Below are 21,125 nucleotides of genomic sequence, written 5' to 3'. Positions count from 1 at the left end.
ATTTATTTTGAAACAAAAAAATATTAATGATTAAATGTGCACAAAAATATTAAGGACTAAATAATATATATTACCATATTAAGTCATTTTTTTCCGGCTAATCTAGAGTAACCGGTCATAATGACTGAATGTGTGCAGTTTAACAACTTGAAAAGAAAAAACTCGGTGACTAAATGTGTATAAATAAAAAAATATATTACCATTTTAAATCGTTATCCGTATATTTCATCTATTTAGTACCAAGCCTGATTGTTGCAATAAATTACACTTAGATAAGTATTCAAAAATGGTGTTTGATTCTTATTTAAATATCTACTATTTTAACAGTAAACAATTTTTGTAAAGACTAATATCACCATTAAATAGAAACTGTCTTTCATAATATTCCACTTCGGTGACTGGAAATTTCAATGTTTCACTAAGTAGATCTTTAAAACTTGATGACTAACTAAAAGAAATTAAAAGATCAAAAACATTTGTAAGAACTAAAATAGTTCGTCTTTTATCTATTCCAATATAATTTGGAATGAATCACGAACCCAAAAAATTTACGCTACAATTGCAATGAGAAGTTACTCTAAAAAAACCCTAATGTGGAACAAATGCATTTAATCTTCCCAATTTGATCAACAAATTAAACTTCTCATTGCTTGCTTCTTCATGACCTTCCCATAAACACCCCTTCCTAACTTCATTGCCTTTTCCATCTCCACCACACCACCACTACCACCATTCCTCTTCATCCCTTCAACAACCACCCTTAATACCCTCTCATCACCGCCAACCGCCTCAACGACACTCTCCACCACCACCTCCATCGCCGGAACTCTCCTCCCCCACTTCACCATCAACTTTTCCGATACAAAAAGTTCATAATAAACCTTCCAAAATGAAGCTCTTAAATACCCTTTCATCCTACCTCTTACCATCCACCTCCTCATACTCTCCTCTAACTTATACACCATGTTACCAACATCAACCCCTCTTTCATACCCCATTTCAATCTCTCCCATTTCTTGTTTTTCAGAAACACCATTCTCAAATTTGCACCTTTTGCAATGACAATCAAACCCCCAATTCTTTGTCATTTCTTTTCGGGTTTTCAAAGGTGAAAAAACATCAAAATAGCCTAATGTGATCTCTTCACCTTCTTTTATATCCCTCGAAGCATGAACAATCACATGGTCACCAATGTGAAATCTTTTCGCATTAGGGTTACACGAATGATTGATAAAAGAAGCCAAAACCCATATCCCAACACCATGATAATCGCCATTTTTACCCGAAAATTTGCTCGAAAATGTTTCTTCAACAAGTGAATTCACATCCAATATGCTTAACATGACTCCCATATCAATCTTTTCATCCAAAAAGCCACACTCTTGCTCATATTCGGGCCTAAAACTACTTATATCAGGAACCTCAAGATCTTCCTCATTCTCACCAGCAGACAACTTTGAAATCAAGTATTGTGTTCTTTTACAATTTGAAGTTGATGCAACAACTTTGTCTATGAAATTCTTCCACATTACCATTTGAGCATTTTCACCCAAATCTTGAGTTTTGGATTCTGGCAATATCCCTCTTTCGGTTGCTATAGCTTTATTGACCAACAACAAAGAACCAACATCAATGTTCTTCGTTGCAAACAATCCTCTACCACTAATCTCAGATTTCTTGATCTCTAAAGCGCCAATATACTCTGCTAACTCAGGAAAATTACCCTTAAACCCATTTAAAACCCAATTACTAAAATCAAATGCTCCAGATCTTGATAAAAATTCAAGCTTTTTCGTTTTTTCCAAATACCCATTTAAGGTTTCAGAATCTTGATTACTGGGATAATCAAGATTTGCAACTTTGAAGCAGTTTAAAGCCATACTGTATCTATCAAGATTAAGCAAGATCTTACCTTTACACATGAGCGTTTTGAAATGGGGGTTTTCAATTTGCAATGCCTCATCACAATCTTTGAGAGCTTGATCAAAATCACGGGTTTTGTATCTTGCTTCGGCTCTGTTGGAGAAGGCTAAACAGAGGGATTTTTGGAGTTTCGGGTCGGGTCGGGTTTGGGGATTAGAGATATGGGTTTGGCAGAGAGAGATGAATTGGGAATATGTTTGAATTGATTGTTCCCATTCGTCTCTATGGAGAAGCCCGTTGGCTTTGAATCTGAGATCTTGCATTTTCTCTTCTTCTGTGGTTTGTTGTTGCTCCGGTTCTTTCATCTTCAATGGCAGTTCAAACTGTGTGTTAGTGTGTGTGTTCTTTTGCAGGGGTGAGTGTAAATTTGAAATCAAATAGGAAAGTAACGGTCATATAAGTTAACTGCAAGTAGTCAAGTCAAGATTCCTGTGATTGTTATAAATATTCATTTAAAAGAATGCCTTTATAAGTCTAACGGTCGAGTAATGAGTTTGGGTGAAAATATGCATAAAACTATAAGATTTTCTATATTAAATATACAACATTTTATTGTTGGGCAAAAAGACATAATATCCATAACATGTTATAATTTGTGTCGGTTGCCTTAATTGATAAAATAGTACAATATAATTTTATAAATATGTAAAATTGACATTATTGTATAATTAAGTAAGTAAAATCATATAAATAAGCATTTTAATTGCGCCAAGTCATCAATAACCCAATTAGAAGAAATGTGATTACATAATTCTTTTGGCAAACCATGTTCTTGTAAAATCAAGAAAAAATAGATGCTAAAGATGGATGGAGTTGTGGTAAAAAAATAGGATGGGTATCGATAGATCCGGCTGGTAGATTTTAAGGGTTCTGTGCTAAGAAAAAAAATAGGGACTTAAATATAATTTTTTAATATATAAAGAAAACAAACTTAAAACGGTGAACTGTAACTTAAAAGTAAATAAATTAATTAAAAAAGAAAATATATAATTTTATAAAAAAAAATTAAGGGTTAATTATGTAACTTCTGAAATCTGATTTGAACAAGATTTGAACCCACGTTTTTAACATAGAAACACGTCTTTGCCAATTGGGCTACACAAATTTTATACAATATTTTGAATAAATTCATATATATTTAGTTATTAAATATATAATTTAATTAAAACTCAGACCTTAATTTATTCAGGGCCCTGTGCAGCTGTCCCTGTTTTCCCCCTTAAACCGGGCCTGGGTATCAAGGTACATCGGTACCTCCAAGCTCATGACTCTCCATTTACATGAGTTCAAAATAATGGGTTCAAAATTATGGTGAGTAACTTCATTGTGTAATCTAATTCGTTCAACTCTATCTCTTCAGTTTATACAATACGTTATAATATTTGTACAATAATTATTTTTATATACTTTATAATTAATTTTATATGTATTTTAAAATTGAAAATTGTGTAGGTTTGAATGTTGGGATGGATGAAATAGATTCATTTCAATATGAATGGAATGTTTATAAGGTTGGAAGGAAAGATATCACTCCTAATATATTGCTATATAAGTTTTTTTTATCGGCGATAGGTTTTTTATCGTCACCCAAGCTTAGCATTTTATATAAAAAATGTAGGAAGTCATAGTGTGTGATTTTAAATAGGTTTTATTTTGAAAAAAAAAATAGCAACAACCAATAGATTTTGTGGTCAATAGGTGCACAAACAATCAAATCAAAGTCTCTCTCTCTCTCTCTCTCTCTCTCTCTCTCTCTCTCTCTCTCTCTCTCTCTCTCTCTCTCTCTCTCTCGTTAAGGGATTAACGAGGTCCCTAACGAGAGCTAGGAGCAGTGTCCCTTCTCCTAGCGAGCGCCATAGTGACTCCACTCTCGTTAGAGCATTCATAATGCAATGCAAGTAGTATAAGAGTTGAATGGTGTGATGACTGGGATTGAATAAGAGTTGAATTGAATGTTGGTGATAACATGGAATAGAGATGAATGGAGGAATTGTATGATTATTGAATGGTTCAATAGAAAGGATAAAATAGTAATTAGGATTGAATAAGTGTTTAATTGTTCTGGATGGTGTTGTATAGATGTTTAATAAATGAAGTGACAATTTATTAAACTCTATACAGTTCAATGGATTATATTATAAATACCCTTAACCTAAGTAAAACTATAAAGAAAAGTTGATGTAACAATGAACTAGAATAGCAGAAAACATATGATTTGCATATTTTTTGTTGAACCAACCAAATAAATGATTATAAAATACAAGAATAACATGACTCACAAAAAAATTCCTGAAAAAACGTCTCTATAACTCATTTTTTTTTACCGAAACAAATTTTGTTTTACTTTTCAGACGATATTCTTGAATCGTCGCAAAAATGAATCTTCGCTTTTTTTTCTCTTCACGAAACATATTATTTTTACATCATCTAATGATTTATTTTGTTATTTCACAAAAAAAAAATAATAAACAAATAAAAAATACTATTGATATCTAAGAAATTACCCCCAAAAAACATATAAGAAATGATCCTCCAAGATGTGATCACGTTGTATAAACGACTATAATGTTTTTATCATGTAACTCGGTTTCTATATATGTGTACTGATATTTGTGTATTCATATTAAAAAAATCTAACCAACTTTATTTTATGTTTATTCTAGATCACTATTTTTTCATCTTTTTATGGTCTTAAATTAAATGTTTTGTTTGAAATTTAACGGTTTTACATATTATTGGCCACATATCACTAATATGGCGTCTACGTGTGGCTTATGTAACATCTATATCAAGATTTTATCAACTAATATTATTTTGTGTTTAAATATAGTTTAATTAAACTTATTACATCATGTCACTGGCAACTGTCATTTTCATCTTCCACATTCATTCTCATCCTCATCTTCTAGATTCGTCGATATTGTAAACGTATGCCAACTGAACATAATAAATAAAGCAATAGCTGATAATGTTTATAGTTTTAAACCCCCAAAAAAAAATTCAAGACATGTAACTGAAATAAAATATATTAACCCGTTATTTATATCAGGGTCAGACAAAATTTCCAAACTTTGGGCCCAAATATGTAACTTTTCAAGCCGGTACATCATATGTAACACCAAAAAAAAAATGTTCTCCCTTTTTTTTTAACATATATAGTTGAATATTTTCAAGAATAACTCTTATAAATATTCACTTTGTCATTTATGAGTTTGTTTATTATTCCGTTGTGGAATAAATGACCTGATTTAGAGCGAAAATGATTAACCAAATCATATTATAATTTTTTTCCGCATATAGTACAAAGATGCAAAATAAATATCTTTTGTAATATAGAGATTTTATTTCATGAAGATTGTCATATTTTCACTTTTTCCTCTTTAGAAGTTTTGATATAATAATTTTCATAAATTTTAATGTTAAATTATTGATATTTTATAAGTTGTGATTCGGTTCTTTTATTATATTCTAAAATTATATTTTTCGTCTTTTACATAATTTTCTTTTTAGTTTTCGGTTTTATTAATTTCCTCAATATATACTTTCAAATCTTATTTTCATCTGTCTCCAGAATACATAATTTTTTGGATCGAAATTATATTTTAATACTTTTATGGTCCACCTAATATGATATAATTGAAACGGTGCTATAAATGGACTGTTGATTTTGTAAACCACATTTTATCTACGAATTGTAAATGAGTCACCCTGCACATTAAAGTTATGTTTTCGTGCCTTACATAATTTTGTTTTTATTAATTTCCTTAAGATATACTTTCAAACGTTATTTTCATGATTTCGTCCGCCTCCTCCATACATAATTGTTTTAATCGAAACTTTATTTTGATACTTTTGTGGTCCACCTGAGATGGTATAATTGTCATCGTCCTATATATAAACTCATATCATTTGTAATATATGAATTGCAAAAGAGTTACACTGCACATTAAAGTTATGTTTTGGTCCCTTCATGATTTTTATTTTTATATTTTTTGTTTTTATTAGTTAATTGCAAACGAGTTCTTTGTCACAATGCGCGAGGTTACTTAAATACTATTGATATTTTAAATTGTTAGAAACTACTAAACTTTTAAATAAATTCAAAACGTTAAACTTAATTTAATATACACGATAAAGTTAAATGGATTTAGCTTATAATATAGGGATATTAATTAAACTAATGGTATCCTAAGTTAATGTTAAAAAAACAACTAACAAAATAAGTTTTTTATTTTTTGAAAAATTACAAACATTTTCGGAATGTGTTGTTTTGTTGTTTCAGACAACTTTATTTTATCATCAAACATATTTTTTTGACAAAAAAATAAATTTAAAACTGACAGTTCAGGTCCATACTGATAATCCTGATTTCGAAAAAAAAAAACTATTATGGAATATTAAGAAAAATCTAAAATCCAATGTATTCCGGAATTCCCATAAAATATTTTGATTTTACTAAAATAAAATATAGTTAAATAAACATAGAAAATGACAAATATATATGATACAAGTAATTAAAATGATATATTTGATTGAAAAATAATGATATTAAAAACTTGAAATTGTCACATGAGTAAAAATAGTATTTTGAAAAGCTTTTATATAAAAGGAAAAAAAAAAACATATGCGTTAGATATTCCATGATGGACTCCCCTGAAAAACATCTGCGCGCGTGTAAACGAGGTGCTCTACCAACTGAGCTATAGCCCTTAGTGCTTGTAATATATATTTTATTATGTCGATAATTTTTATTCTTGATCATTCTTAATAACTCATTCCTAAAAAATAGTTTCTTTTTCCAAAAAAAAAAACTATATAATGATACTTTTAATCCATATCTAACATCATATATAACAAATATTAAAACAGTATATTCTTTTATAAAAGTTAAATTGCATATTTTGTCTGTCTAGTACTTCGTACTTTCTTTTTCAAATGTAATAGTTATCACATTTGTGGTTTGATTCCATTTCAGTTTTTGTCCTTAGACGAGAGGGTATACTAGTTACAAGAGATAGTTGCACCTCACAACCATCTTCTTCGACACCAAGCTCTAGTGAACCTGCAACGCAACATGAGGCCGCAGTCAGGAAAGAAAGAAAGAAAAGAGAGGCACGGAGTAGAGTATAAGAACAAAATGATTGTTTGTGATCTCCCATGGTATATACTACATGAGCCGACAATCGTGGCTCTAAATCTAAATCATCACAACGATATTTTTGGGGTGGTATGCATGGAAGTCTACTTGTCATATCACTATCATATCAATTTTTCTCTCTCCTCTCACTCCCACCCTATCTCACAACACATGAAAACTTATATTTCTCACCCCTTCCAACCCATTTAATTTTTTATTTTTACTTTTATTTTTTAATTTAAACTTTTACTAATTTAAAACTAAAAAACAAAATTAAAATTAAATTAAACATAACATTTAATTAAAAAACATACTAAAACAAAATATAAATTAAATCCTAAAACAACAATTAAAATAAACTAGTTATCCCAATGTTTGCTTATCCGAAACCTTCTGGATCTCTGTGGATCATAGTACTCGAATGTGTGCACGTGCTTGAACTTGCATTAGTTTGAACAACGATTTGTTAAGTTCGAGTTAATGCATGGAAAAGATGAAGAGCAATAGGTTCATCAATGGATGGAGATGAATAATAAGATTTCCATCCCTTACATATTTTCTGGCATTTGGATTCATTTTTTTTTATTATTATTGAAAGAGCTTAATGGAATTAGAAAAAGTGGAATGAAATCGGAGAATGTTGTAAATGAATTGGAGTAGGTTGGTGATAGTTGTTTGTTGTTTATATAGTTCATTTTTTTTTCAATAACTAGTCGTTGAAAGATATATATATATATATATATATATATATATATATATATATATATATATATATATATATATATATATAAAGAGAGAGAGAGAGAGAGAGAGAGAGAGCATATAATATAACTCGTCGACAAACACATCAGCTGTACCATGGATGGTACGGAGCTATTGCACAAATGGTATCGCCCCTACCTGCTACACCACAAGTATGATTCTTATTGATTTCGTCCACCCTAACTGAGTTTTAAAAAAATAAACCAGATCCTTTTTACTATTTTATAATCCTCTCTAATAAATGAAGGTTTCTTTTGCTACTTGTCACATTCATTCATTTTGTCAATTGTTATTTTGTGGTATTTTATATTATTATTTTTTCTACATGTCATTTTATGAGTTTTTCTATTTTATTAAATTTCACATAATGTTTTAATATAATAATTGCAATAAATAGAGTAATAAATGAATATTAATTTCTCTAATAAACTTAGTTTTTAATTTCAAAATTCTCAAAATAAAAGCTCATTAATTTGTTTTCTTTATTTAAATTATTTGTTTAAATTTAAATGATAAAAAACAATTTCATTATAATAAATTATTGTTTTTCTTATTTTCTTATAAATTTAAAGTTCTCAAATATTTTAACATTTATATTTAACTTTTCTTTTTTCTAAATCAATCCATTTAATACATGAATCTCACAACTTTTAACCAAATATATATAAATATAAATATATTCGCCTTCCCTACTTGAAACAACACTTGTCAAAAATCTAATTACCAAATTGAAATCAATCAAGTCAGGTTTACAATGGAAAAAACTCTACTTTATTAAAAAAAAAAGTCACATAACAACACATACTATTACTGTAATTTACTCTTTATTAAAATATAAACTAAATACAAAATTTCAGAATTGATTCAAATATGGATTTGTGGTTTTAAATAGCAACAGGTTGGTGACAACTTTGAAAACGCTTCAACTGTGGACTTGTGGTTTCACAAAATTGCAACTTTGGTCCTTTACTTTCTTTAAAAAACCCAACACACCGTCCCCCTTTACTCTCTCCTCTTCCTCCCTTATGAACTATGTTGCTACCTTTCCAGCGACATAACCCACCGGAGATGACAACTCAACCCTATTGTCTCGAAAGTGTATATGATTTTATCAGAGTTTGATTCATTATGAGGTCAAAGCAACATATCTTTAAGTTTACAGTTGAAAGTTTAAAAAAATACATCTCCTGCCTTCTTCTCTAGCAAGGCATGTTGGCAAAGATCTTTATGGTTTGAAAAAGATTATTAGGGATGAAGTTTCTATGTTTTTGTGTTTGCATTTGATTCTAAAGGTTTGAAAAACATTGTATATAAATTTTTAGATTTGTTTTTAGTGGTGGTGGAGTGGTGCTAACCCTAACATAATCACAATTGGTTTTAGTGTTTAGAAATTATCTTTCAAAAATGGTCTTTGTGTGGCATATTGGTCTTTTTTATAAACCTAACACCCACAATTAGAAAGAATACTGAAAAGGGACCATCCATGTTATTTTTAAACCACTGGGGCAGTTATGAAATATTTCTGAAAGTTAAGCCCATGTTGCCACTCTTAGGAAACCATAGGGATCCATTTTAGCAATTTTGTCTAAACTAAATTTAATAAATTCAAAACTGAAGGACCAACTTGTACATGTGAAACTTTAACACAACCATATTCGGTGTTATAAACACAATCATTTCATAAAAATCAAAGTTAAATTTCTAATTTTACAACCCACAAAGGGCCAAAGAAGATACAAACAAATATATCTATTACTTCTTTAAAAAATATGTATCGTCTCTAAATTCCAACTTCTCTTCTGCAACTAGCCACGACAAAAAGCATTGTAGCTGCTGAAGTGACTTGTCATAAGTAGGATCAGAACAAAACATCTGCAACAATAACTTCTTGTTATATACTATCATTTTCTCAGAATTAAAATAAAAAATAATAATAAATAAATAAAAAGTTACCTTGAGACTGTTATGAATTCGATCCAAGGCCATGCTACCAAAATTTTTAAGCATCCCAGTGATGAATTTCTGAAGTTAAAATTATAAGTTTCCATCAAAAGTATCCCAACTTTCACAAAATGATAGTTTTATATATTCACCAAATGTCTTAAATATTAAATACACTTAGATAATTCTCAGACTTGGATAATTTATAGGAAATGTACCTCATAGACAGTCATTTCTTTGCGTAATTGATCCTCAACAGAGGCTACTGATCTTTCGGAATCGTCATCAGCTACCAACTCTTCGTTACTAATGACGGTTTTACCCCCGTCAGAAATGCTATCCACCAGTGTATATAAGTGGTCGTTCGGGTCATTACTGGAAGATTCTGAAACAATCCCCTACACCAGAAAAAAAAAAAAAAAAAAAAAAAGTGTAAAGTGATTAGAATTTAGAAATAAATCTTCATACTGTTAAAAAATAACAAGTGAACAAACCTTGCTTATCCAAAAATTGATCCTTCTTTGAAGAGTGTCAACAGGCACTCCAATAGCATCCGCAAGATTCTTACAACTCCAACTGAAAATACAAAATCCAATAATTTTTTTTTTATAATTTATATTAAAAAGGGTGTCACAGGACACAGATTCATGTTTTTACCTTGTTTGATCCTGAAATTTCATAATGATTGAAGCATGTACAGGAGTGACTGTGAACTGCAGTGTTCGATCTTCAAATTCCAATTCTAACTGAAACACAAACGAAATGTTTTTATTATAAAATTTACTGTATTATTTTTTTAAAAATTAATGTAGTAAAAATGTTAATGTGACTGACCTTTACTGTACCAAGGTTTTTCTTCCATAGTAGTTTGCGAGGAGTTTTAATTTCATGAAATCTTTTTGCATAGTCATTTAAAAGCTTGTCCATAGGCTCAGGTATGTTCATATCCTCATCCTGTAGTTCCATTTCAGATTAATATATTTTTTTTATTTAGAATATCATTTGCAAACATCAGAATAGGCAGATATAAGAGTAAATAACAATGCTTTCTGATTTTCCCTTTTCTAGGTTTGATATTGATTTTGGTTACTAAGACTTTGTGTTTTTGATCCTAATTTCAAGGTTTTGTCTCTGGGACTTTCTGATATTGGTCCTTATTTCTAGGATTCACTTCATTTTTGGACTACACACAGTAAAAATCAGAAATTACAGGGACCATTTTTGTAACTTACTCCAGTCTCCAGGTTATTTCAAGGTTCCAGGAACCAAAATCAACATGAAACAATGAAATAAGGACCAAAAGTGAAAAAAATATTTCAATTTTGGACTACACAGTAAAAATCAGAAAGTGCAGGGACCATTTTTGTAACTTGATTTAAAACTAAATTGATGACCACACGTTCGAATAAAAAAAAAAAGGAAAAGTGGATAAAATGCATAGTTAATTCCAGAATTTATTTACAAGATATACCTGGATAGGTGGCCAGAAATTTGAAGATATGATTGTGGCATTAATTATATCAAATGGAGTCTCATGCTCCTGGGATTCGGCACCTAAAACTCAATTCCAAAATAATTGTTAAAAAATTATCAAAAATATATTGTTATTACAAAACTAGGTGTTAGTTTGCTAAATTCTACCTGTTTGAGATAACTGATTTATGGTGGCTTTTACATTTGTATTTATCCTTTTCGAACCAATCAGATCATTGAGCATGATCTCACATTTCTGCATGCTATTTTCACCAAAATGTATCTGGATATAACAAAATGACAACACAATTTCCAAAAATTAGATCCAATTCGCGAAATCAGAAATCATAGTATAAATTTGCAATTCACACACCTTGAGAAGCTCCAATGTGCGTATCTCAGTGTCAATGTCGTAATCAGTTTTGTTTAGAAGCTTTTCAGCCAACATGACACGGTATTCGTTAACCAATTGATCCTTTGAACCAATTATACCAACAATCATCCCAAGTACATCTACTTTCCTTTTGTATCGGCTTCCCTTTTGGGGGTCCGCCTCTACAGGGTCAGGTTCCCAGCTGAAAAATGTAGCAAATAAAAAATTATCATCTGTAATAACATGATAACATCCCAGACACACGTACCAAGATATTGTCTGCTTTGGACAACCAGGCACAAGGACTTCCCAAGGGGTCACCCATCCTGGTACTGCTCTCGCCTGAGCACGCTTAACTACAGAGTTCTGATGGAATCTGCTGTCCTCACGGCCTTAAAACGCATATTAGAATGAGAGGTATCCACACCTTTATAAGGAATGCTTTGTTTTCATTTCCCTTTTAGCAGATGTGAGACTGGTTTCACCAGTCTCACGTCAATTAGAAGGGAATGTTTATGAAACATTTCTTATAAGGGTGTGGATAACCTCTCCTTGTAATATGCGTTTTAAAGCCGTGAGGACAGCAGATCCCATCAGAACTTTGCAGTTAAACGTGCTAAGGCGAGAGCAGTACTAGGATGGGTGACCCCCTGGGAAGTTCTTGTGCCTGGTTGCCCAAAGCAGACAATATCTTGATACGTGTGCCTGGAATGTTATTATTTTCTTCTATTGCATACGCATACCGTTGGACATCGATCCATGCTTGTTTGTCATCAGTATTAATATCATCATCAAGACCAGTATTTTCTTGATTTTCTTCATCTCTATTTATTTCTTCAAGTAGACTATCTCCATTATTTCCAGGTCCATTATTATTTCCACCACTGCCATCTGTAAGCATGGTGACGATACATTTAATGGTGTCTTTCCTTCCTCTTAAATATTCCCTAATTGGTTCACCAACTGCTTCTAGAAAAACGCCTGCGGGGTCTATTGTTCTAAGGGCTTTTATAGTTGAAACATATTGATGCAATATATCATTTGTTGAAGCACCAGCTGTCAATAACCGGTATCGTAGTGCAGAGATAAACGAATCGACTAGTTTTGAGTGTTGACCAGTGTATTCAAGACATTGTTTCAAGTCCTCAATGGCAGGAGCACTGTAGATTTAAATAGTGTTTGAAAAAACTGAAAATTGATGGTTTTATAAAGGTAGTGAAGGTTTAAAGATTATTAACCTGTCAGGATAATCCACAATGATCTCAAAAAGTTTAGCAATTCTCAAATCTTGCAATGTTTCGTATGCAAAATACTCTAATCTCAATTGCCATCTAATGATTCCTTCAGATGGTTTACCAGTTCCTGAATAACATGATGATGGATTTGATGCAAGAGGTGATTTTGTGCTAGAAGGACTGAGATAAATTTTGGAATCACCAAGATAATCAAGAAGTGCATGCAAAAACTGTAGAGGAACAGCCTGCAGAAAGAAGCTTCCTTTGTTATAATTCTTACATTTGTAACATGAAAAAAAAAATTGATGATTTTTTATCCTGTGAAAATGACATGAAAAAAAAAATTTACCTGTATCCACCCCTTAATAGACTCCAAAACAGTACTCCTGTAATCATCGCCAGCTAGATCATAAACTTTAGCCTGCCATAATGCCAAAAAAAATGTAATAAAATACACACATATATAACATTGGAGCATAAAAAATCTGACTTTCATTTATTAGTTGTTTATTATAACATCTTACTTTCATTTCTTTCAATTAATGTTTGTGCTTTGAACTTTTGTTTTTAATACTTTAAATAATCTAAGTAATTGTAGCAGTGGAAAACTGGAAATTGCATTGTAATTGGTTGATATTGCTATAATTGATAGATTTTTAGAGAAAGGTATGAGAGTAGGATGATATAATAAACAGATACACAAAAGTATGTCACTATTTCTTGGTATTAACCCTATATATAATACAAAAGAAATGGGATATGAAAGTGCACCTTCAAAAGCAAAAATATAGCAGAAGCATAAGCATCTTCAGTCATAGATGTAAATCCAAGATTTCTGAGATTATGAACAACCATTCCAATGTTCCTCACCAACTTATCCTCCAATTTTTTCTTCTGGTCAAAGCTTCCATCAATATCCATTTTTCCATATCGATTAATTTCCATGTCATTTTTATCTTGTGATTCGTTATTTTCTTCATCATCTCCAGCCATAATTGTACTCAACTCCTCTAATCTTCCTTTGAAGTACCAGTGAAGTACCTCTACAAGATTTTTAATAACCAAAAAGTTTGTATAAGGAAAACACACATTATAGGTAGATAATAGTAATACTCAACTTAAATGATAGAAAATATTAGTAATGATTAATCAATAGTAGCTCTAAAGCTGATCATTTTGCGTTCTAACAGTAATAGTTCAGTTTCTTTCTGATAATACTGACCTCTAATTATTAATCTTGCCAAAAAAGCACTAAATGGTAGTTGAAGGCTAACATTTGAGTTCACAAATTTAAGGGAAAAATAAAGTCAAAAATAGCGAGCAGATTGTATAATTAAAGTCTCGAGAAACATATACCAGGAAATTGGCGAGGCAGAGTGGTCATAAGAACAGAAGAAACAATTAGTTGATATTTAGAAAATAAGACATTTTCCACATCTGAAGGGTAATCTTGGCATATTTGTAAAGAATTGACCAACATCAATAAACACTTTTCTTGATACTGTTTTTCAAGTGATATTTCTTCCAAAGCTTTACACAGTAGTAGTTCCACCACATCCTCTTGCATCTGTTTGGGGATTCACCAAATTCAGAATCAAACTAAAAGAAGTAATATATATATATATATATATATATATATATATATATATATATATATATATATATATATATATATATATATATATATATATATATATACAGAGAGAGATATATATATATATAGAGAGAGAGAGAGATTGCCTACATACATCTTTGTCATTTGTTTCAAGGTCTATGCCATTACTATTAGCATCAAAATTCTTCCAAAATTTGGGTGCACTATGTTTCTCTAAAGTTTCCTGCTCATTTCAAAAAATGCTACTGATTCAGATTAAAAATTAGAATGCAAGACACATGTCAGTAAAACAATGAATGATACACATGGAAATGATGTGGGAGCTGAAAGTGCTGAAAACAATTAATCTGAAATGGTACATACTAAAAGGGGCAAAAGTGCAATCACACTACATTAGCTCTACGACTTGTATTATAGTAATTTTGTTCTGGTTACAATGTGATCCCTTCTGTATAAATCGCACCACGTGGTAGGTGATGTGTTACCACGAAGAACTCAAATGTACTAAAATGGGGTAATAAGTTCGAATCAAATAACAACGACCTCCAAAAAACAAAATATACCTGGAGAGATAGAAGGAAATGTTCTTCGACTAAATCCCGAAGACCGTACTTGCATAGACTAGAAACGTGGGATTGGAACTTCGAGTAATATGACGATAAGTCAGTATCATCACCTTTGACGATCGTCTCTGTTATCATACAGAAGCTGTTCCAGCTTTCCAAAATCTCGGAGATTGAAGCTTCGGAGAGAGAATCCAAAACTCCCAAATTACAAACCGATGATAAGGCGTCTGCTGTCATTTTGCTGCGGTTTCGTTAAGCGTAGATCGATTCAACAGATAAGTAAACCCTAATTCCAAAACTCAACCAAGACAAAGAAACAGAGGTGCAAAACTGAGTTCCAAGGACCCTAATTGGAAATGTTAGATGAAAGAATATAGGTTATCACAGTGATTTTGCCGCCATTTTGCTATTCAAACAGTGGTTTTGTATGCAGTGACGGTGCGAGATGTCAGTATATGAGTGTTGACTAGGCCGCCAAACGTCGTAGACCGTCGTCGCTCGCCCGGTCGGATCCGGGTAGGAGTTTAAGTATGGTGAACAGCGAGTTAATTTTAAAGAAAATCACATGGTGTCTATGCGCTTGTCCTTTACTTTGATATTAATCAAATTAGTTTTAACAATGTAGGTATCCTACTTTTGAGAGGTATTCATCATGGATTTAATAAAGCGAAAATGAGTAATCTAACCACTTTATAATAAGATTATTCTATAAAAAAATAACAATAAAATTTTTATTTTTGTAAAATTATCATTATGTCCGGAATGACCTATTTTGGACCTGTATTTCGTAAGTGGTAAATGGGGATAAGATCCGACCCGATAACGTGGTCCCCTATAAATAACATTTCAAATTAATTTCGGATTTCATTTCGAACTCACTTATTTCGGACATCAATCCAACTCTAGCAAAATTTTAGTAACACTACCAAGTTCCAAACAACAGGGACACATGCTTCAAAAAATCTAGAGAACTTGTGACGCGTATTCTTTCTTTGAGACACTCCCACAAACACATATGATGCATGTTCTTTCAACCCATCTCCTCGGTTAAGACATCAACTCTTGCATGATTTGCATTTCTAAGCTTACATTTTCCAAATGGAGGGGTGGTGAAGCAGGGAGGTGGTGCAAAGACAACGAAGGCATAACAGTGGCCGATTCTATGGGTTTAGAGATAAATAGTTTTTGTAATGGATTCACGAAGTTTCCTTTTGATTTAAATCAATCGATCTTTATCCTCTTTGGCTTGAAATGGGATTTTGAAAAAAAAAAAAAAAAAAAATCAAAGCCTCGGATTTGTAGAAGAGAATAAAAAGGGTATGGTTGGGTTTGAATTTTCAATATAAATAAAATGGAGAGTACAAAAATGACCGTAAATTTTGGGAGGCTTTGAATTTTCAAATTGGTTTTATGGAGAGGATTAAAATGCAATGTCGGTCGATCAGAAAATTTCAAATACCTTTTGCAATTATTTTCTTTTTAGTTATTAGTTACAAATCTGTATTAAAGACCATTAATTGCAGACTCTGTAATAGTTACGCTCTTTAGTTTTTGCCATCTACAAGTTTGGGCCTATAAATAGAGTTATTTGGTCACTGATTAGACACACTAGATGAACCAATCATTTCTTCCTATCTATCTATCGATTCTACTTCTACTTTTTCTTCTTGTTGCAACCAATGTATTTTCAGCCAAGTAAAGGTTTGGGTAATCTTCAATAATCACTTACTGTTGTTATATCTTGGAAAACAAACATCTATACCGTGAAAATTTGTTTTAAGGACACTATGTTAAACACAAAACCACAACAATACATCTACAATTTTGTTCATTTGTATATTTTCATGCTATATTTTCCTAACAAACAACACTAACATTATCGACATAAACTAGAGTAGCAGAAAGAGGCAAATGTTGAAGCTTGTGTGGTAAGTTACAAAGCCAATTAGTCTCAACATAGGCATTTGCCATACCTCGATACTCAATTTTGGCATTTGGCCGAGATATAGTACATTGTCTCTTAGATGACCATGAGAGTAGGTTTTAACCAATAAATACATAATAAAGTGATGTAGATCATCTAGTAGTTGTATAGTCACCCAATGAATAAGAAACCAAGCCATAAGAGGGTATAACATATAGTTATAGACCATGCTCAAGAGTACCATAAATGTATATGAGAATGTAATGGATATCCGTGAAGTGGGGTTCTATGGGATCATGCATGAATAAACACATTTGTCGAACAACATATGTGATGTCTGATCATGGAAAACTCTAAATAACAAGGAATCATATATGTTGATGATGAAACCAAACCGTGTGATAAACTATACAAACCTATGATACCAAGCCTTAAGTGCATGCTTAAGGCCACATAGAGACCTCCGAAGCAAGCATACATGATCATGAGCTCAAGAGTCGCGTAAGACTTGGAGATTGATGCATGTATATGGTTTACCGAAGATGGTCGTGAAGAAACATATTATAAAACGAACTAATGAACAAGTCAATGATGAGAAATAGGTAAACTGAAATGGCCTGGATGGTAGGCCATTTAACAACCAAGCTGAAGGTACCATCGCAATCAATATTGGGTATCTAACTGCGACCGTTAGCTACAAGACGTGCCTTTGTATCGCACGCTGATGAGTCATATGGATTATATTTCTTTTTAGAAATCCAAATACAATATCCTACCATCATCTACTCTAAAAAAATGATACACCCTATCACAAACTTTCTCATAAAAAAATCTTCATATTCTCATATTCGTGTGTTTGGTTGTCTTTGTTACCCGCATAACAATCACAAACTACAACTTTGATTAATCCCATGCATGGTTATCCTTTCGATCATAAAGGGTATCGTTGCCTTAATCTTCATACAAAACAAATCATTATCTCCCAACATGTTGTCTTTGACTAATCTCTATTTCCTTTTGGTTCCATGACACATATACCTTTACCAACTATGATTCTCTTACTCCCGATGACATCCGAAACATATTTAATAATTCGTCTCATCCTTCCCAACCTCTCAATACACCTTCAAACTCGGTGTCCCACACCAAAACCGAAAACTCATCTTCTCGCCCTTCCTTCACTCATGTCAAGAACACAACTCACAATAAATAGCCCAATTTATTATTTAGTATATCCCCTATAGCATTCTTACCCATATTATTGCTATGTTGTGTGTTTGTATATGTAGCCCAATTTATTATTTAGTATAGTCCATTTAGATAGTCCATGTACATGTAAACAACCCACTTTGTATCTGATATACTCGAATGTAATGGCTGGATGCCAATTCATGAGCAATATCACAATATGTATTCTAATTGTTCCCTTTCTTGGTTCCCAATGCAAAACGGTTTGATGGGTCGATTCGAAGGGATTTTTAAAACATTAATAAAAACATCAAAATAATCATTTAATTTTTCGGTTTTTTCAATAAAAAATATAATATATTTCAACTTAATAATCCCTACAACAAATCCCTTGTGTTCCAACTTCCGTTGTGGACAGAGCCAGTAATCCATAAAAAAAACGTAAAATAAGAGCCCGAGTCAGCTATTGTAACAGGCTAACAGCGTTGGGGATTAATCAGAGCCTCTGCAATTTTGATGGCTCAGCAACAAAGCCAGCCGAGATCCAACGCCGTCAACAAGATCGCACTGGCGTCGCTATCTGCAATGGTGGCGGAAACCACCACCTTCCCCATCGACATAACCAAGACGAGGCTTCAATTACACGGCATATCCATCTCAACGACTCGCCGAGTCTCAGCATTTCAGGTCGCCGCCGACATCGTTCGCAATGAAGGCGTAACAGGACTGTACAAAGGCTTATCACCTGCGCTTATTAGACACATTTTCTATACACCGATTCGAACCGTTGGTTATGAACAATTGCGTCACGCTTTCCTCAGTGATGATAGTCAGCCTCTTTCTCTACCAAGTAAGGCACTCATCGGAGGGTTTTCCGGCGTTATTGCTCAGGTAATAGATCTCGAAACCCTATAATTTCACTTTTAGTCAGTTGATTATAGGGCTAAATGCAAGGGGTAGTATTATTAGCTGCTACTTTCGTTTCTGATTGTAGGGTTTTTTCTTCAAAAGAACATCCCAGACAATAATCTGAAACAAAAATGTGATTTTTCTTGTTAATATCTGTTTTTATTCATATATGGCATCATCGCTTTTCTTCAATCTTTTTTGCCTCTTCTATTCTTAAACTATACTTGCAACAATTCACATAACACTTCAAATGTGTTGAGAGTATTAAGGATCAGAATCTGAAGAGGTGAAATCTGGAGTTACCCAAGTGGAACTATTTTTTTAGGGTTTCATCAGGTTCAGAAGAAACAGCCATTTTAAGGCACCTAATAAGATCATAACTATCCCTTTTCCTTTTCCTTGATACTCCTTGATACTCTTCTCACTTAAAATATACAAAGACAAGTGTCTTCAATTTGATTTTTACACTCCTGTTCTTCACCATAATAGTGCAGGTAGTAGCTAGCCCAGCTGACCTGGTCAAAGTCAGAATGCAAGCAGATGGTCAAAAAGTCAACCCCAGATACACAACCCCACTCAACGCCTTACACAAAATCATAAACACCGAAGGCTTTTTCGGACTATGGAGAGGCGTATTCCCCAATATCCAAAGAGCCTTTTTAGTAAACATGGGAGAATTAGCATGTTATGATCACGCAAAAACATTCATAATTCACAATAAAATTGCTAATGACAACATTTACGCCCATACTTTAGCCTCCATAATGTCTGGCCTTACAGCCACCACCATAAGTTGCCCTGCAGATGTTGTGAAAACTAGAATGATGAATCAAGGGTTTAGTGAAGAAGGTAAGTTAAAGTATAGGAATTCTTATGATTGTGTTGTGAAGACTGTTAGATTTGAAGGGATTAGAGCTTTGTGGAAAGGGTTTTTTCCTACTTGGGCTAGGTTAGGGCCTTGGCAATTTGTGTTTTGGGTGTCTTATGAGAAATTTCGGTTGATTGTTGGGCTTCCTTCTTTTTAATAAAAGGGAGAATTAGTAATTTGTAAGTTTTGTAATTTTGTAATTGGTGAGTATGTATTTGTTTTAATAAATTATAATGTATGAACATTTTGTTGTGTTGCTTTCAAAATGGCACATGTTGCATTGATAAACTGAATTGGACAATTGGATAATTTGGATCGGACTATATTGTTCAAAATTTTGGATTGGTTCATACCAAAACCCACTTTCGTTACAGAATTGAGAACTGAAAATTCCAAAAAACATGAAAAACTTGTTATTTATCTAATTATAGTTTATTTTAGATTAGAATATATACATTTATTCCTTTATTAGTTTTGTTTAATTGTATTGGAAAATTTAGCCCAAGTAGAAAACATTTAATACAAATATTTCGTTCTGAGAATCCTTTTATATGTGTAATATAAATTATGATTTTATTTTCTAACAATTGTTTTTGTTTGGTAAGAGGACTTAACCAAAAAAGACAATGAGAATAGGGTGATCTTAAAATTGAATCCCTGTCCCACACACATATGTTCCCTCAAGAGACTCATTTAACACGACCAAGGTAGCCTTTAAGGCCATCTATTGTAAAATAATGTCAATAGGCTTTAAACTATCACATCAACTTTTATAATAGCATCTACATCATGACAAATGACAATGTCAACACTCTTTTAAAGTGGTATCAACGTCCACATCAATAATAATTATTATATTTTTAGCAAATATTTTAATTAATTATAGGTAATTATAATATACCTATAATTAATTATAATATAATGAGATACTAACAAGAATATAACTATCATAATTTAAATATAATTACATCACAAACAAAACCAACAAACAAATTACTGAAAATGGATATGTAGCATGAAAGAGTTGATGACTTGAGAGTGTTATATTTTATACACACTAAATGTACACAATTTACTATTGAACTCTCTCCGATTCTTCAAAACTATGATAATGACCGAGTATTATAGATTATGTCTGATTACCTTGTTTATTTGAAAGAAAAAAAAAATTTGTTAACTACTTAGATATCATATGGATAAGGTTAACCACT

The 21,125-nt window shown here is 32.0% G+C and overlaps 3 protein-coding genes across 3 annotated transcripts; 1 reads left to right on the top strand and 2 right to left on the bottom strand.

Moving 5' to 3' along the window:
- Nucleotides 1-277: 277 nt before the first annotated feature.
- SDG35 (SET domain protein 35) lies at nucleotides 278-2,319 on the bottom strand. Its single transcript, XM_078966748.1, has one exon. It carries the CDS (start codon nucleotides 2,226-2,228, stop codon nucleotides 627-629), a length of 1,602 nt encoding a protein of 533 aa, XP_078822874.1. The 5' UTR covers nucleotides 2,229-2,319; the 3' UTR covers nucleotides 278-626.
- A 7,142-nt stretch (nucleotides 2,320-9,461) lies between these two features.
- On the bottom strand, nucleotides 9,462-15,588 carry APC2 (anaphase-promoting complex/cyclosome 2). The gene is made up of 16 exons (XM_078967786.1): nucleotides 15,023-15,588; nucleotides 14,593-14,682; nucleotides 14,201-14,411; nucleotides 13,616-13,887; nucleotides 13,194-13,265; nucleotides 12,848-13,089; nucleotides 12,353-12,769; nucleotides 11,610-11,811; nucleotides 11,405-11,519; nucleotides 11,235-11,317; nucleotides 10,598-10,717; nucleotides 10,421-10,509; nucleotides 10,258-10,339; nucleotides 9,982-10,161; nucleotides 9,776-9,844; nucleotides 9,462-9,694 (listed from the first exon to the last, which is right to left on the bottom strand). Exons 1-16 carry the CDS (start codon nucleotides 15,260-15,262, stop codon nucleotides 9,575-9,577), a joined length of 2,604 nt encoding a protein of 867 aa, XP_078823912.1. The 5' UTR covers nucleotides 15,263-15,588; the 3' UTR covers nucleotides 9,462-9,574.
- A 2,955-nt stretch (nucleotides 15,589-18,543) lies between these two features.
- Nucleotides 18,544-20,180, top strand: UCP3 (Mitochondrial substrate carrier family protein). Its single transcript, XM_078967787.1, has 2 exons — nucleotides 18,544-19,028; nucleotides 19,541-20,180. Exons 1-2 carry the CDS (start codon nucleotides 18,654-18,656, stop codon nucleotides 20,069-20,071), a joined length of 906 nt encoding a protein of 301 aa, XP_078823913.1. The 5' UTR covers nucleotides 18,544-18,653; the 3' UTR covers nucleotides 20,072-20,180.
- The last annotated feature ends 945 nt before the right edge of the window (nucleotides 20,181-21,125 follow it).

This window comes from Lactuca saligna, chromosome 8, assembly GCF_052625555.1.
Source record: "Lactuca saligna cultivar CGN05327 chromosome 8, ASM5262555v1, whole genome shotgun sequence".
Classification (NCBI taxonomy): Eukaryota; Viridiplantae; Streptophyta; class Magnoliopsida; order Asterales; family Asteraceae; genus Lactuca; species Lactuca saligna.
Note: the sequence above shows the minus strand (reverse complement) of the source record. Positions and strands in the feature narration are given on the sequence as shown.